This window comes from Solanum stenotomum, chromosome 2 (genome assembly GCF_019186545.1).
Source record: "Solanum stenotomum isolate F172 chromosome 2, ASM1918654v1, whole genome shotgun sequence".
NCBI lineage: Eukaryota > Viridiplantae > Streptophyta > Magnoliopsida > Solanales > Solanaceae > Solanum > Solanum stenotomum.
This window is the reverse complement of record NC_064283.1, coordinates 15,145,001-15,163,380: the sequence shown is the minus strand read 5'-3', so window position 1 is coordinate 15,163,380 and position 18,380 is coordinate 15,145,001. Positions and strand designations below refer to the sequence as shown.

General features: G+C 33.8%; 2 protein-coding genes across 2 annotated transcripts; one reads left to right on the top strand and one right to left on the bottom strand.

The window, feature by feature from the left end:
- The first annotated feature begins 2,603 nt into the window (after positions 1-2,603).
- LOC125855005 (4-alpha-glucanotransferase, chloroplastic/amyloplastic) lies at positions 2,604-9,879 on the top strand. The gene is made up of 17 exons (XM_049534633.1): positions 2,604-3,152; positions 4,090-4,152; positions 4,739-4,827; positions 4,945-5,005; positions 5,320-5,398; positions 5,682-5,818; positions 5,908-6,066; positions 6,169-6,245; positions 6,466-6,605; positions 6,691-6,722; positions 6,805-6,879; positions 7,449-7,521; positions 7,622-7,710; positions 7,815-7,859; positions 7,963-8,115; positions 8,913-9,078; positions 9,548-9,879. The coding sequence occupies exons 1-16, from the start codon at positions 2,799-2,801 to the stop codon at positions 9,015-9,017; spliced, it is 1,731 nt and encodes a 576-aa protein (XP_049390590.1). The 5' UTR covers positions 2,604-2,798; the 3' UTR covers positions 9,018-9,078; positions 9,548-9,879.
- Positions 9,880-16,653: 6,774 nt separating this feature from the next.
- Positions 16,654-17,247, bottom strand: LOC125855401 (monothiol glutaredoxin-S6-like). Its single transcript, XM_049535122.1, has one exon. It carries the CDS (start codon positions 17,177-17,179, stop codon positions 16,871-16,873), a length of 309 nt encoding a protein of 102 aa, XP_049391079.1. The 5' UTR covers positions 17,180-17,247; the 3' UTR covers positions 16,654-16,870.
- Between the last annotated feature and the right edge of the window lie 1,133 nt (positions 17,248-18,380).

The window sequence follows — 18,380 nt, the reverse complement described above, 5'->3', positions numbered from 1 at the left end:
ATTAATAATTGAATTAAGAGGAACGACCATGATGACGGTGAGTGGACGGCGATAGTTTGAATAAAGGAGTTGCACATTTTTTTCACCCCTTGACCTTTATGAAGCTTTGAACCTGCTCAATTATCAGTTGATTATAAATCTCTCTATACTCCATTAATACATGATTGAAGTTGTGAACGAGTAAAATCCTTCAGCTTAGCACAGATAAAGACGAAACACAGTGAACGAATCGAAGGTTCATGGTTTCAAAATATTTTTTCTTTTTTTTTTCCCTCAAATTTCCACATGTATGTCGTAAATTTGCCATGTCACCGCGAGTGTATTACACACATATAACATTTTTAATTGATTGTCAAAAAAGTGTTCAAATTCAAACGGGGTAAAAGTGTTCAATAGGTATCCACCCTAGTTGAGGTGTTCAAGTGAAATATGCAAACAATTTTGAGAAACTTTGTATGACTTAGGGCTTGCTTGGATTAACTTTTGGCTTATGACTTATAAGCCAAAAGCCATAAGTTAGGATTTCTAACTTATGACTTTTGGTTTTAAAATAAGTGTTTATAAACACTTTTTAACTTTATCAAAACACTTCAAAATTGCTTAAAAACTATTTTGACTTAAAAACACCCAAAATAAGTCAATTCAAACAGACACTTAAGCCAATTAGCAAATAAAAGGAGAAAACAAGACGCATAAGTGGAGACAAATTGCTTACTTGCTAATTGCTATCAAACTTTTTGAATAGAAAAATATACAATGTTATTCTCTTAGGTCCATTATTAAAAATTGTCGATATTTATTAGAAAAATATATAATGTTATTCTCTTAGGTCCATTATTAAAAATTGTCGATATTTATCGAAAGCAATCAATGCCACTATCAGACAAATTCGTAGGAAGACAAACAAATCTGCAAAGTTTTAGACGAATGAAGACTATAAACATGCAATAGTTTTACTAATTTGAGAACACATATGGACCGTTCGGTAGAGTGCATATTTTGGTGTATTATTAGGTTTTATTTTGTATATTTTTTCAATTTATGTCTCCAATAATTTGATGCGACAAGACTGTTTGAAACAAATTTTAAAGAGATAGAAAATAAGTTACAATCACAAATAAAATATAAAGAAACATAATTTTATTGATCAAGATTGTGAGTACAATTCTGTTTCTTCCTTGATTCTTCTCTCATAAGATTTATCCATGATTCGAGGGCCGTTAGTGGCGTATTTTCCGAACTTGGATGATATGAACTTGATTTTCATAATTTGAGGGTCGTTAGTGGCATATTTCTCGAATTAGGATGGTTTAGACTTGATCTTCATAATTCGAGGGCCGTTAGTGGCGTATCTCTCGAATTAAGGACTTGATCTTCATGATTCGAGCGATATTAGTGGCATATATTTCTCGAATTAAGATAATTTGAATTTGATCTCTTTATAAATATTTCATGAATTTGTGAAATATTTGAGATGTCTTTATCTTTTTATGAATATTCGATGAATTTGTGATGAAATTTTTGAGATTTCGATCTCTTTAAGGAATTTTCGAGATGCCTTTTTAAGGGAATATAATACCTTTTATATATGCATGAACTAAGATTTATAGTTGAGTAGCCTCCAAGAATCCTAATTGAAATTCAACCCACCTTGTAAATCTCAATTCGAATTGAACACGTATTTCAATGTGACAAAGACAATATTGTAACTTTACAAATATTCGTAAAATAATTAAAAATAATAATAACTAACATGAAAAAAATTATATAAGTGTAAGATAAGGAGAAATTAAGAGGAATAGAGTTATTACTTTATTTTTTAACATTTTATATTATGTGAAGTTGTGAACTCAAAGTCACTATAAAGTGTGAATTGAAGGCAAAAGAATAAAGATAGTAACTAGTAAGATATTGAGATTAATATTTAATATTTATGTACGGGTAAAGTAGTAAATTATACACTGTCAATGGGTTATCGATTTACCCAATAATTTATTTTTATAAAATCACTAAGAATTTGTTAATCCAATAGCCCAATAAGGATAAACCAATAGTAATTTTTTCGGTTCGATTTTTACATACTCCTAGACTGACAACATTTAGATCGCTTGGTAGGGTATACAAAAATAATATTTAGATATGTGGTGTTTGTATTAGTTATGCAGAGATTAATTTTTAATCATTGTTTGATTTGATGTATTAAAAGCAAGCATTCTATAATATTTTTTTTAAAAAAAGATTTATTATAAGAATACCCTCCAAAATATGGTGAAAAAGATGTAAAAAAAAGTTTTGAGGGGCAATTATATTTTTAACCATACTAATGCATGCATTTAAAATCTTTGTATTATTAATATTATAGATTTTCATGTATTTATAAGTATTTTCTTATTGATTCCGAAACCAAACCATGAAGGAACCAAATTGATAAAAAATATCTTATTGATTTGATTATTAGTTTAGCATATTTAAAAAACTAAAAAAAAATAAATCGAGCCAATAATACATAAAATTAATTTAGCATATTAAAAAATTAAAATATTAATAAATTGAACCAATAATACATAAAATCAAACCGAATCAGTGTATCACAATCACATGCTTCTTGTCTCCCCACCGCAACACCTTCCTCAACTTCCTACTCCACTCCACTGCACTCCACTCTGTTCCTTTCCATTTTCAAGCCAAAAACGGCAATCCCAATTTCAAAATCGATCCATTTTCTTCAATCCAAATTCTCCTCCAAATCAATAATATGAAGGAAAAATACTAACAATCTTCACTTATTCTCATTATCAATGGCAATTCACGCTTGTTTCTCACTAATACCTTCTTCTTTCTCTTCTCCCAAATTGCCATTCCCCAAAAACACTACTTTTCAATCTCCTATCCCAATATTATCTAGACCCACTTTCATGTTTGATCGGAAAGGTTCCTTTCAAAATGGCACCGCTGCCGTTCCTGCTGTAGGTGAGGATTTTCCGATTGATTATGCTGATTGGTTGCCAAAACGAGACCCAAACGATCGTAGAAGAGCTGGAATTTTGCTCCATCCGACGTCGTTTCCTGGACCTTATGGTATTGGTGACCTTGGCCCTCAGGCTTTTAAGTTCCTTGATTGGCTTCATCTTGCTGGTTGCTCCCTTTGGCAGGTTCAATTGTTTTTTTTTTTTTTTGATTCATGAAGAAATTTGGGGAGTGTATAACTTTTCATGATGTAATATAAGATCGACATAACACAAACATTATAAAGCTCATTTAACAAGCTTTATCTATGTTACTATAGATTCTTCCAAAATGTTTGTGTTGGATCCTCCAAAAATACACTGAAAATCTGACACTGTTGCGGGGTCAAAAATGAAGAGTCCGTACAACTTAGCTTATAATTTTCCTACGCTACCATGGCAATAGTTTCTTACCTCTTTTTGTGGTAGCAAGAAACATACAGGTTATGTCTTTAGTGGAAAGACTACAAATATGATAATAAAAGAATGCTGAGAATAATTAAAAGCTAGCACAAATAGGATTTGTGAGTACTTATTTATCATAAGAAAAAGTAAGGAAAAAAAAGATTTCAAGTGTAGTTCTTTTCTTTCATAGAAATTAGCATCCATGTAATAGGAATCTTGGCATCTCAGTTTTGCTCTTCATCAACTCATATGGGTGGGTGTTGGAATCTACGGAAGTTTGATGCCTGGTTTGTATTTTACAAGGACTTTTGGCAAGGAGAATAGTGTAACTTGCTTACTAATAAAGGATCAAAAAGTACCTTCTGTTTAGAGTTTGTACTCTCTTGTTTGCTTCTGATTGTCTATTTAAAGTTGTAATGAATGTTATGAGAAGCTTGTTGTCTCAAGTTATTTGATCTGGAGCTTCAAAAAGGCATTGGTGGTTGTATATTTATATCTTGATTGATGTAGTAGGTATGCTTTTGAAGTTTTACTCGAGAATATAATAGTCTACTCTTAAAATTGGAGATCAAGATCCAGTCTTACCCTTTATCCACACAATGGAACCAAAGCTGATTCTAACTTTTTTGTGAGTAATTAAAATCTAAAAAGCAACAGGACTTTCTGCACTTGTTTGCAGGTTCTTCCACTTGTACCGCCTGGAAAGAGAGGCAATGAAGATGGATCACCCTATTCAGGACAGGTGACATACTCCCTCAGTTTCAATTTGTTTGTTTGGTTTTGACTTGACACATAGTTTTAGAAAGTAAAGAGATTTTTGAATCTTGTGGTCTTAAACTAAAGATATGTAGAGAGTACCATAACGTCCTTTAATCTTGTGGTCTTAAACATGACAGGTGGAAAGTTGAAATTAAAGAGTTGCCAAAAAAGGAAAGAGTCATTCTTTTTGAAATGGATTTAAAAGGAAAGTAAAACAAATAAATTGAAACGGAGGGTTATGGAGACCTGAACTGAAGAGACAAATTGAAATTCTTTTTCTTCATCAAAAAAATAAATTGAAACGGAGGGTGTATTTCGATCAAATTGCTGCAATGTGAACTGCTTGAATATGCACATTTCATGAGGCACAATTTTGAGATTTTGTGTTGTTTTGATTCATGTTATATTGAGTTCCTTCTCTTCACAACGGAATTTATTTGATTAAATATTTGTACAGACAATGACATAGATCATTATTACCTTTTTGTTAATGCTGTAGTGATCTTGAGACGACCATATTGTTAATCTTTACAACATTGAAATGACTGTTTATCAATGGTTGCTTTCAGGATGCAAATTGTGGAAACACACTTCTGATTTCTCTTGAAGAGCTTGTTGATGATGGTTTACTGAAGAAGGAGGAGCTTCCGGAGCCACTGTGAGCCACTTTACAATATTTTCCTTACAATTCATTAGTGTTTCTGGACAGAGAAATTCTATGGAACATTACTTGACATCCTATTTTTATTGTTTGGTATGTTTCATTGTTCTGAAGACCTACAGATCGTGTCAATTACTCGACTATATCTGAGATAAAAGATCCTTTAATAACCAAGGTAAACAATGAGGAGATACTTGCTGCTAGTTCTTCTTTTAATATAACATGAACTTTATACAACCAAAAAGGGTTGGAAAATGCTTTCAAGAGAAAGCTTTTGAGTGTGTGGAGAAGAGAAAGGAGGTTTAAAAATATCTCTTTTCTCTTTGACTTCCTTACATATCTGCTTCAAATTATCAAATTTTTGTTCTTCTGTACTCGAGCTTTATCCACCTCCTTTTTCATTTTCATTATAGATAAATAATTTTTTCACTTCAAGAATTGATAGCTCATATGATATTAAAGGTAATTTTCTTCCTTAATCATTTTTAGGCAGCAAAGAGGCTTCTCTCCAGTGAAGGGGAACTGAAAGACCAGCTCGAGAACTTTCGCCGGGATCCAAATATTTCGAGTAAGATAAACTTACTTCATTTCTTGATTAAGGTGAACAATAGGAGCAAGGATAACCATGGTCTGTCAAACCATGATAACTCCTTAATCACACATTTAGGAGGGACAATAGCTGATAGTATATGAATAGGAATGCTCTGTAACACACTTGTTATGAATAGCTGATATATTCACTTTGAAATGAAAAAAGAAGTCCGAAAATGTGGGGACATGTTAATAATTGCTAAAAATGGTTCTGTTAACACCTGCTATTATTAAACATAATTTATTCAAGAAAAATACAGGTTGGCTGGAGGATGCTGCTTATTTTGCTGCCATAGACAACTCTGTAAACACTATTAGCTGGTATGATTGGCCTGAACCATTGAAAAATCGCCATCTTGCAGCTCTAGAAGAAGTTTATCAAAGTGAAAAGGATTTTGTAAGACCTCTCTAAATTTGAATGCTGACCAAAGTTGGATCCTTGAAATTGGGCAAACATTGAACATGATCTAATGTTACCTGGAACAGATTGACATATTCATTGCACAACAGTTCTTGTTCCAACGACAATGGAAAAAAGTTCGTGACTATGCACGATCCAAAGGAATCAGTATAATGGGAGACATGCCAATATATGTTGGATATCACAGTGCTGATGTTTGGGCCAACAAGAAACAATTTTTGCTGGTTAGTATCTCCCTGAACCTTGATGGTAAATAAGTTGGGTGAATTACCCTCACTAACTTTTAAAGCCTTCTGATCTGCATAAACCATCTATCTCTGTGGCAGAATAGGAAAGGTTTCCCTCTTATAGTTAGTGGTGTTCCTCCAGACGCCTTTAGTGAAACTGGTCAACTATGGGGCAGGTAAGTGTTATTCGGACACTAGATTGTTGAACAAACATTTCCTTTATCTGAAAAATATATATTTGAGTATGGAAGTATCCATATCTAGTTGTTGCTTTTAGAAGACATACTTGGTGGACACTTGTCGTTTTAGTTTACTGGTAGATCATATCTAAGTTAAATGATAAACTGTCAATTGTTGTGCTATCCACTACTTACTGTGATTTTTTTTGCTAAACAGTCCTCTCTATGATTGGAAAGCCATGGAGAAGGATGGATTCTCATGGTGGGTATCCCGAATTCAACGTGCAACAGATCTTTTTGATGAATTTAGGATAGATCACTTTAGAGGATTTGCTGGATTTTGGGCTGTTCCTTCTGGTAACGGATGTTGGATTTTTACAGGCTTATATGTAACTTTGTATCAATTGGGCACTCATGTTGTTTTTATAATCCATACTTGCAGAGGAAAAAATTGCAATTCTGGGACGGTGGAAGGTCAGATCTCTTCATATTTCTTTCATGTTTTGAATCTTAACCTCAAAAACTATCTCATTGTTTTATTTTTTTAATGACTTAGGTGGGACCTGGAAAACCTTTGTTTGATGCTATCTTACAAGCAGTTGGGAAGATCAATATTATAGCAGAAGACTTGGTATGTCTTAGCAGAGCATATATACAATATGTTTTCTCTCTGAAATTTCTGATGTTGTCTTGATGTCTGCTTAACGGTTCCTACCAATAAAAAAGAAATATCTTCTTTATGTCTCCCCTGGAGCATTCTTTTGTAGTTTGGTAGACATTCGAATGGTTGGACACTACCAATAACTCTCTCTTTTAGGAAGTAAAAGATAATGCCTTTAGAGAAGATAGAAGGTAGAATAAAATATTGCATGCAACCCATTTGTTAGGCAATTTCTGGTTGTACTGGTCAAAAGCAATAATTTGACAGCAGATCTAACAAACCTGTTTTTGTGTGCAAGCAAGCATACATATATTTTAGCCATTTATCTTTCATCATTATTTTCTCTCCTTCGGCTTCATGTAAGCATACTAGTAGATTTTTCTCTATTTCTCTATTTCTCTAATTAATTATGTATTGATGAGACTAGCTTGTACTCTTTAAGTTTGATTAGTATATAGGTAGAAGGGAATTTTTGATTTGTTTATGTAGTTTTATTGCTCTATTGCTATATCTTCTCATTTCTAGAATGCTAATGACAGGGAGTAATTACCGAGGACGTTGTTCAGCTAAGAAAGTCCATTGAGGCACCTGGAATGGCTGTACTCCAGTTTGGTATTATATCCTCTGCCGTACTTATAAAATGTGTGCAGAAAGTAGCGTTGAATTTATCTGGCATTCTTGGTATAAATTTGTTCTTCCCTGTGTCGTTCAGCATTTGGCAGTGACGCTGAAAACCCTCATTTACCTCACAATCATGAGCAGAACCAAGTAGTGTATACTGGAACACATGACAATGATACGGTAATCTTCAGTGCTTGATCTTGATTTACTGTGTCCCCCTCTCCTTATCATAACTACTCCCTGTCCAAAATTTGTAAGCATTTTCTTTTGTTTGCATGTTTTAGATCCGAGGTTGGTGGGATACTTTGCCACAGGAAGAGAAATCCAATGTTAGTATGATGCATTGACTAAACCATGTTTTATTGTTGCTATAAAAATAACGTGAGATGACAATGAACATGAATCTGTTGTTCACTTAAACTGATGTATCAGGTACTAAAGTATTTATCAAATATTGAGGAAGAGGAAATATCATGGGGCTTGATCAAAGGTGCAGTTTCTTCTGTAGCCCGTATTGCAATTATACCGATGCAGGATGTTCTTGGGCTTGGGAGTGATTCCAGAATGAACATTCCAGCAACTCAGGTAAAGACATAAATCTGCGTCTACAGAGTGAATAGTGAGTGACCAATGCTTGATCGATTTCGCTGATAGGCTGGGCGTTGGTAGAGTTTAGATTAGCTCTCTAAACCTTCTGTTAACTGTCAATGCTGTTGGGTTAGCTGAGACAAGTAGTTATGCTTAACTGATTATGTGCAAATTTGTGGCATCTGGTAGCTTCTGATTCTATTGACGCTTTGGACCAAAATACTATTTCCTTCAATGTGAATCTCCTTTCCTTTCCAATATCATCTGAATTTATGATAGTATATAACAACCACATCAATATACTGGTGTTACTATGTAGTGGAACTATATGATGTTGGGAGTCGTTTGGCATAGAAACTAGTTATGCGAGATTGTAATACATAGCTTAATTACTATCGGGTGTTTCGTTCTTTGTACTAGAAACGAATATATAGGGTAAATTGTTAAGATATAGGTTTATCTCTTAAAACTTAATAAAGTTGAAAGGGTGTTGATGATGGGTTTGAGGAAATATAAAGGGTATTTTTATCTTTTGGTGTTTCATCCATGCATAGTTATTCCATGTTACGCCAGGTTCAAAAATAATAATCCAATTGGGTGTATTAAATTATATGAGAATTAGCCATGCAATATTCAAACTACAAACCAAAAGCTGGATAAAGCAATACCAAAATTTATACCAATATGATTATTTCATCTAACACATCAAACGAAGTGAGTCCTTTACTTATTTCAATTTCTCTTGAATCCTCTCTGACATCGTTTTTGTTTTCTTATCTTTCCCCTAATTGCAGTTTGGAAACTGGAGTTGGAGGATACCTAGTTCAACTAGCTTTGACAACCTGGATGCAGAAGCAAAAAAGCTAAGAGATATACTTGCAACTTATGGGCGGTTGTGATGATGAATGATGATTAAGATGTTATGGCCCCTGGGAATCAGGGGAGGACCTAGGCTGTAAGGTACGATTCACATGAACCCAATAGTTTTTATTCAAACCCTATATTTATATTAGAAATTCATAAAATATTTATAAATATTTGACTGTGAACTTAGTTATTATCATATACTCCGTCCATTCACTTTTACTTGTCCATAAATGATTCTTAAGAAATATTAATGAAATACATATTTTACCACAATATCCATATTAATTGATGTATAATCTTTAATTGACTTGAGAAATGATTTTGAATGAGTAGTTAATAGGTAAAACAAGAAAAGGAAATTGTTTTTCTCTTGATATACTAAAATGGTAGAGTAAAAGTGAATTTATTTTTAATATAGTTGACAAGTAAAAGTGAACGGAAGGAGTATTAACTTGAAATTATTATAGGAATTCATCAACTTCAAATTCTGGATTCGCCTTTGTTGGCAATGCTGCTACCTGCAATATTTGAGTTTCTCAAGATGATATTTTCGTACGTGCAGGACGTTCTCAGGCTTGGGACACAAATTGCTGAGAGCATAAATGATCGAAACAAGGTTTTCCTGCCACAGTTCACCTCATTGCTGCAAAGGAACACCTGCATTTTCAATTTTCTGAACTTTAGGCTCACTGGGGAAGCAGACAAGGAAAGCTAAAACGCGTGCTTTGGATTCTATTATTCTACATTAGCCGGTATAAACTACAAATGCTAGAGCCTTTCCATATTTATGCAGAAAGACTTCATAGTTTGAATGTCACCTGACCTAAAAATAAATAATGCATGTTTTTGTATTTACTATTTGGTCGAAATAACACGAAAAATTGCTTCTTATTCTGTCTTTCTTCCAGAAATATATGAATGCTACTCATTTAGATTTTAAGTATCTTTAACCTTGACCTAATAATGGCCTGGAATATATTAGTCATATGAAAAGGTTATGTCCAGTTCTACCAGATAGCATAGCAATATTTACATTTATTCTTTACATGTCAATTTGACAGTGTATGTCTTTCTGAGAATGGTGTAAACTCACTTCTCTTTCAATTAAATAAAAATAAAAGGAACTTTAGAGTTGCTTACTCTAAGAAATTATGTTAAATAATTCTTGTCTATCTCAAAATTTTAAAACTATTGAAGTGTGTGATCATTTCATCTAAAAGTTCAAGCTCATAGACAGAGATGACTGATGATGAGATTTGGTCTTGGGATATCTACGTGTTGTGATGCCATGTTAAGTTAATCAAGAGAGCACACTTTTATTTACAAAAGAAAAAATGTTTCCGATCGCTCTTGTAATGGTGCAGCTTTTCTGAACTCGTGACTATTAATAAGTTATATAATCGTTATTTTATAAATTACTCATTTTAGTAAAAGTTCCTTAAATGTTTAGTTCGAATGAGATATCTTTTTTTCAAATCATCTATTTGATAAACATTTCTTCTTTGAGAAGGATAAAACTACAAAAGTAAATGAGAGAAATAATTAGTGTTAACTTATTGATGAGGCATACCTGTACTCTTTCATCCTGATTGTGATTGCATAATTGTATGGCCCAATCTCACACACAAGATTGTAAATGAATTATAATACAAAATGTTATTTGATTTATGTGATGTTGTTTGATTTGGTACATAGTTTAAGAAAGAAAGATTTACTTTTGAAACTTGTTTAAAACAAGTTATAGATATTTGTCTAACTATAAATTATCTCATTAAGAAGGGTAAAATAAACATTTGAATGTTAAATTTTTTACTAATCAATTTTGAAAACCTAACCCCTGCGGCTGCTCGTGAATGGTGACTTAGAAGCCTCTCATGGCTGCCGCTGCCTCTCCCTGGTCTCAAACAGTGGGAGAGTCAAACCTCAACAATACCTATGTGTCTAATGAATTATAATCCTACGACACTGACCAAAATAATCTTGAAACCTATTCAATTAATATACGGGGAATCAACTGTTTGATTTACTTTTAAGGAATTAGATGAGTATGTCGTTGAAGAGGGACTTCATCAAACTGTGATTATGAAGCTTTCCTATGGTGCACCAAGCTTACACGAACTGAGAAAATTAATTCCAAAACATTTGGTCATCAAAGGCCGTTGTTTAATTGGCTCGCTTGTAGCACGGCATCTTTTAATTCATTGTGATCTTTATGAAAATTTTTACTCAGTTCTTCCATAACACTTTGGTTATCTACGTAACATCTCGCAATTTGAAATAGCTAAGAAAAAGCTAAGAACTGAAAATAGTCATTTTTGAAAATAATGAAAATCTGGAAAATTTGTTTAAGTTAGGAAAAGTTGAGTTTTGACCAACTTCAAACAGCCATAACTTCTAGCTCAGGATGAGTTAGAGGTACTTCCAGATATGGTAGGAAAGATCTTTCCAACGCCGTCGAGTTTGCGCGATTCCGAGTTTATATGAGTAAGTTATGCCCTTCGGAAGTTGGGCTGTTTGAATAAGGAAAGTCCAATCCGGATTTTGGAAGGATAGTTTGGTCTTTTTCTTACCCAACTTAATTAATTCATTTTTAGGAGTTTAATTGGGGTAACATCAGATTTTAGTCAGCTTTAGAAAAGTGAATTTCACGCTAGGGCTTGGAGAAAGGAGAAAAGAGGAGAAAGGAGAAGAGCGTTCAAGATTCGTCGAGATTAGCTTGTGGATTTCGTTGGGGGTGATCCCTACAAGGTATGTGAGATCACATAGCGTTGGGTCCATTCACCCACGCGCCAATCATGTTTAATTCAACGATTTTCGTCCTAAAAGAGTTAGAATTTGATGTTCTTGAGTTTTGTTCTTGAGTTGTGTTCTTGAATTGTTTTCATTCTTCAACTTACATGTGATTGATGGGTTTTCTTGAGACATTTTAGCGATGTTAAGAGTTGTTTCGAGTTAGATTCTAGTGTACATGTGTTGGGTATCTGAATCTAAGAAAGTATTGAGAAAAGGAATCGATTTAAAACGATTATGATCAGAAAACGAGTTGAAACATATGTTAGACACACCTGGGGAGGGCCAGGTGCGTCACGCCCCCACATCGCCAGAGACGTTGGGGCGGCGTGCCTGCAGTCCGCCCAAAAGGAGCCCCAGAAAGTGGGGGCTGGCGCAGCGCGCCTGGGATTCCCCCAGATCGTCGATTTTCACTAGTTTTCGTCGTTTAGCCTATTTAAGTCATTCTAAAGTGTACTAACACCTTCCATTGATTCTAACTACTCTAAATGACTTCTAAACATTTAGAAATCATCCAGAACACATGAATCATAACCTTGAATCCATAAATTCAAATTCAAGGAAAGTCAAGAGCCAAGTCTATGAAGTTCTTAGAGTCTTTTCAAGAAGTCTTTTGCAAATGCTTTTAACTTTGTTTTAAGACTTAAAATTCAAGTTGAGTAAAGAGTAAAGATTGAAGTTCATTTCGTCAAAAGTATTAGGGGACTATGTATTGCCAAATGGTTTAAAATGTTTTCACATTTAAACAAGAAAGGAAACCTCAATTTCCAAAGAGCCTTCGGGCTAGTTTTCAGAAAAGAGTAATCGCTTTCTAAATGAAGCAAGAGAGGAAACTTTGATTTACAAGATAACCTTTGAGCTAAGTTTTTGAGCACTATCACAAAAAGAAGTATGTTTTTAAACATAAGAGCTAATATTATATTTTTGGGAGTAGTATTGAGCACCGATATGGGGGAGAGTTCAGACAACTCACAGCCCCCATAAACCATGTAGCCACTATGGGTAGAAAATGGCCATACTTTTTAGATGATTCCTTTAGTGCTTTTTAGCATAGACTAGGGATCCACTTAGTAGTTTAGGTTCTATACCCTCGGCAAGGTATAGGACGGCCCTGGCAGCGTGAGGCAAAACGCTGTATCATCACAATAGCTCTTACGTGATGGTTGTCGGTTAGAGAAACTCCACAACAATAATTGTATTCTTATATACACAGTTTATTGTATTTTTTCATACATTTCAGAGTTATATGTATCTTTGCATACACACAAAGTTGACATCATGTTTTAAACAACTTTTCTTTATATTGCAATTGTTTTAGACTGCTTTATATTGAAATGAGTTCAGTTATGTTGAGTTGAGTTGAATCAGGTAAGTTTTTCAGATTTCTTTCAAGCCTATGTTGTGTTTAGCATTCCAACTCGCATACTCCTACATCCAATGTACTGATACCAGTTGGCCTGCATCTTATTATGATGCAGACAAAGGTAACTAGGATCGGCATCCAACGCATCGTTGATCCAGTGAGCATTCTAGAGTCAGTTGGTGAGCCTTCTTGCATTTCGGAGGACTCCTTTTATTGCTTTCAGTTATTTTATTAGTTCATTAGGATGTCATGGGGTTTGTCCTGACATCCATCCCAGTTTTTTTAGAGGTTTAATAGACAGTCAAATGTTAGTTCTTTAGCCTTTTCATTGTCATTATCTTATGTTGAGACTTGAGTTTGCCTTAATGGCTAAGTTGAATGTTCCTTTATAACATTCCAGTTTATTTCATAATTTTATCTTTATTGATTTAAGTCTTCCGCTAAGTAAGTAAGCCAGGCCAAGGGTTCGCTTGGGGCCAACAATGGTTCTTGAGTGCCAGTCCCGCCCAGGGTGTAGGCTTGGGGCGTGACAATCTACTTATCTTCAATTTATTGAGGAACAACATCTGTTTCGTAACTTTTCATGGACACAAAATTTTAATCCTAAGTAGAAGAAACTTCAAAAGCTTTGCCATGAGTTTTGCTACCGGATCTGCCACCAAATCTTTTTGCTCGAAGACATTTGTTATCCATTGCATCAACTATTGGTAAGCCAGTAGCCATAGATAAAGCCACTCAAGATAGGACAAGACCTATCACAGCTAGAATTAAGGTCATTCTTGATCTTATGGACAAACATTCGAAATGAGTAAATATGTTTTTTTTGGATGAACAATCTGATAAGCTCATTGAACACTATCAACAGGTTGTGTTATTTAATCTTCCTTTGCATTGTACCTATTGTAAGCACCAAGGTCATGAAGATGCTGATTTCCGATTAATGATCCAGAAAAAACAAAAGGGGAGAGGGTAATCAAGATGACATCGGAAAGCAAGGTGACAAAACAAGCAATTTGGAACAATTGCAGGGTAATGCACAAGACTTCTTGAATGCAAAAAAAAAAAAAACTGAAAATAAAGTCTCTAATGACATGGATAATGCAAGTAATGTGAACAGAACACCGAATATAAAGTATACGCAGTACCTAACTACTAAAAATAGTGGCGAAACAAGGCTAGTATTAGCTGGTCAAATGTCAGTGCAAGAGGGACTTTTGGTGCCTGGGACAAAGGTTCAGTAGGGCTTTGATGCTTGGATCAGAGGTTCAATTGTTAGACATCTCTGAAAAAGTTTGGCTGATGCTCTGAAAACTTCAGATAAGGTTCAAGGATATCAAGCAGGCGATACATGTGTAATTTCATGTGAAGATCAAGTTGGTTCGAATGGAGGTCAGGTGCTTGATCTAAATTCGATTGCAATGTCGAAACTTGAAAATTCTGGACATCAAACTGAAGTTGGGTAGCAACTAAATTATAATGCTACTGAAAAAGAAAGTGTTACAGCTACAAGGGTCGCAAGGGTAGGGAGTGAACCTGCAGATACATGATAAAATTGAGCTTCAAGAAAAGAAAACTAATTCAAAGGCTTTTGTTGTTGCATCGCAAGTCACTTCTGGAAAGTTATTGACTGGAGATGTAGCCATTAACACAACTACTACTTTTGTGGCGCAAATAAAAGAACTTGGACAGTCTGATATAGTTGATAAAACAGGGGTAACAGTTAACGTTGGAGCTCAAATTGGTTCTTCAGGAGCCTATCTAATTAAGCCTCATGTTGATCCTATGTTGAATATGGTTAACTCTCATGCTCTACCAATTGTTTCAATTTCCCAAGTTACTTCGACAAATAATTTGATCACTTCTAGCGGGCAAAAAAGTATTACAAGTGAGAGTCGATGGGTCGACTGGGTGGAAGAAGAGGATGAACATGTCACACCTCATAGAAAATTGAGCCCCGATGCACCAATTTTTGTGCCTAAGGGTAGTGGCATTACCAATGATTCATCCCCATTACATATAGGGCGACAATTGATTTTAATAGGTACTAATGTTCAAAACTTTTCAGTTGGTGACAAAGAGCTTCTTGATACGTTAGTGAGTTCTAATGTTAAAAAATTGACTTCTCATACGCCCATTAACACAAACAAACAACTACAAGATGTTGGTAGTAGTTCTCTCTCCATAAATAGATCTGCTAACATACAAGATGAGGACACCTTTGAGGAAACTGAAGAAGAGGATATGTTGAATTATTGTTTTGCAAATGTAGCTAGGGATGAAGATATTTCTCCTAGGCAACAACGCAACTACAAAAAGAAGCATGGAAGAAAAAAATGTTGGGATGGTAAGATGATTGAGGAGTTTGTTCCAAGGCACCTACCAATGCGACTGAGAGAGCAGAATCATATGACAATGTCAACAACTTTAACAAGATCTAATAAATCTAAGAAGAATTGATGAACTATCAAATATTGTTAGACATATTTGAAGAGGAAGACAAGAGGAAAACATTCCAGGTTACTTTAGAAGAGAATCTATCTTTTTTAGTTCATACTTTTGTAGTACAAAGTTTGAGTTTAACTACTCAAATTTCATCATGGCTTTTATACTTTTTTACTACTTAAGCATCCCCATTTGTAATATCATCATAGCGTATTATAAACTCTGTGATAATCATATAATACTTAGTTCTCTCTAGCTCTTATTTTCTTCTTGTGGGTTAATTAGTAGAGGTTTCGTACCTCATCAGAATTGGCAAGGTCTTGCCCCTCTTGCTTGTACTTATCTCTGTTGAGGTTTTCTTTTAATTATATTATTAATAAAAGGCCGCTAGACACTGTCTAGTGGTATAAATTAAAATAATAATAAAAATATTTGGGATTGACTAAAAAAGAAAGTGTATCACATAAATTGGGACAAATGGAATAATAATTATGATATATATAGCCCTTTATGTTCTTTTTAAGAATATAATCATTTCATCAATTGCATGTAAAGTTAAATGGAGATAATTATAAACAAATTAAATATAGTAAGTAAAAAAGTTGGACAAATCTAACGTTGCATAATGAGTTTTTTCTAAACATAATGAATGCTTGATTCTCTGTATTCCACAAGAGATATGTAGTAAGAATGGAGATCCTCATCTTTTATTATTTATTTTTTAAAAAAAAAACTAAATAACAATAATATCAGGTTACATATTTACAAAGTATCTAAGAATAATATAAGATCTGAAATATTTCAGTTTATCATGCATGATAAAAGTAGACATTATTTAGGTATTTATCACATCTTTCTAAGAGAAAAAAGAACATCCTTTTGGAATTTTTGCATGGTAAATGTAAACATTATTTATTAGTTGATCAATATATATCACATCATTTTTAAGGAGCCCCCCCCCCCCCACACCCCCACACACCACACACACACCCCACTCCACCTCCCCCATTATTTAGTACACTAAAAGTTGGAAAAAAAGAGAGCCAACAAATAGTACTGGAAAAAAAAATAACAACAACAAAACAACAGTACATTTCTAGCTGCATGTAAGCAGTCATACATACGTAGACCTATATTGCTCAGACTCTTTAATAATGTCGAAGTACTATGTATCAGATCAAATCCTTCAAAAATAGTGCATTTTTAAAAGATTCAAACATTAATGCAACAACATTTTTCATGAAGAGTCTGAGCAACATATATAGCGTCGGTCATATAAATAGTTCTAGTCTATACCCAAATAGCATTAGCCTTAATGAGCAATTCCTTCAACTTGCCTTTAACATTGAGACTCATCACTTCATCAGAACCACCAACAAATTCCTTCCCAATAAATATAGCTGGGGTACTAGGATTGCAACCCATTTCAATCAAAGCTTTTTCCATCTTCTTGCCTTTTTCAATTTCATCAAGCTTATACACCATTGGATTCGCCCCAAAATTACGAATTAGGGTTTCGATACTGTAAGACATGCAACAATTACTCTTGCTAAATATCACCACTGGGCTTTCTTCTCCTAATCTATGCACTATATCCATCTTTTGATATGGTAAAATAATGCAACTATAGTTTATTTAGAACTTGTGGAAATAATATTATTGTAGTTTAAGGGGGTTTAGTTAAATTAAGACCTCAATTTGCATGGTGTTATATAGGAGTACTAGTCTTGAACAGTAAAATAAAGTAAGGGTATCTATCATATTATTCTTGATTTTGAGACTATAGAGGCATGACTTGATATGTCACCTGATAGTATAGATAAGAAAAGGGGGATTTTGTTTATCTTTTAAATATTCCTCAAAGATTTAATTTGTTGCTTTAAATGTACCAAATAATTGTACTGGATTATTGATTATTCGAGCATAAGATTTGTGTACTATATTTTAAAATGTATTGACATATATCAACAGATATAGTGTATATATACGTTTTGTTCTCTTAATGTGGTTTCATAATCTATTAAGTAAATGAAAATTTCTAGTGGAACTGGACATAGGTAAACTAGGAATAGAACATGGATTAAGGAAAGTAGGGTTCATCTGTTGATAGTAAGACAATATATAATTATTTCAAATCTCAATTAGTAAGACAATATATAATTATTTCAAAATATAGAAAAAATTATTAAATATGATAGAAATGTTTATCTAATTAGATAATTTTTCCTTTATTGATCGAACCCATCATGACCCACCCATAATCAACCCAACCACTCATTTGTCAGCTCTTGTTGGGGGTGAGATGGTCAAGGGGTGACATAGTCAAGTTAGGGAGTGTTGTAAAGGTAGGAATGAGACAATGAATTTGAAATAATTTTTTCTACTTCATTAAGAAAATCATTTTTCTAAAAAAAAAATTAAGACCAACTACGAATATTTTCCCATCTAAGTCAAAACATTTTGGCTATCCTGTGAGTAAATCATGTCTCTTTTTTTTTTTCTACATGATATTCCATCTGTCTCAATTTATATGACTTACTTTTCAATTTCGTATTGAGTCAAACTACATTACATAAAATAAAACGGAAGGAGTAATAGGTATTCTTTCATGAGTTTCCGTTATCTATTTGCTGCTTCCCACCTAGTTGAGTGAAGAAGATAATTATATTCCAATTCTATTCTCTAAAAGTCAGAAGGACAAATGTCAATTCTAATGCAGTGGATTTGTATGTATATTTATTCTTTTCTTTTTTGCTTCTTCCTTTGTTTTTTCCCTTCAAAACGTTAGCTTCTCGGAGTT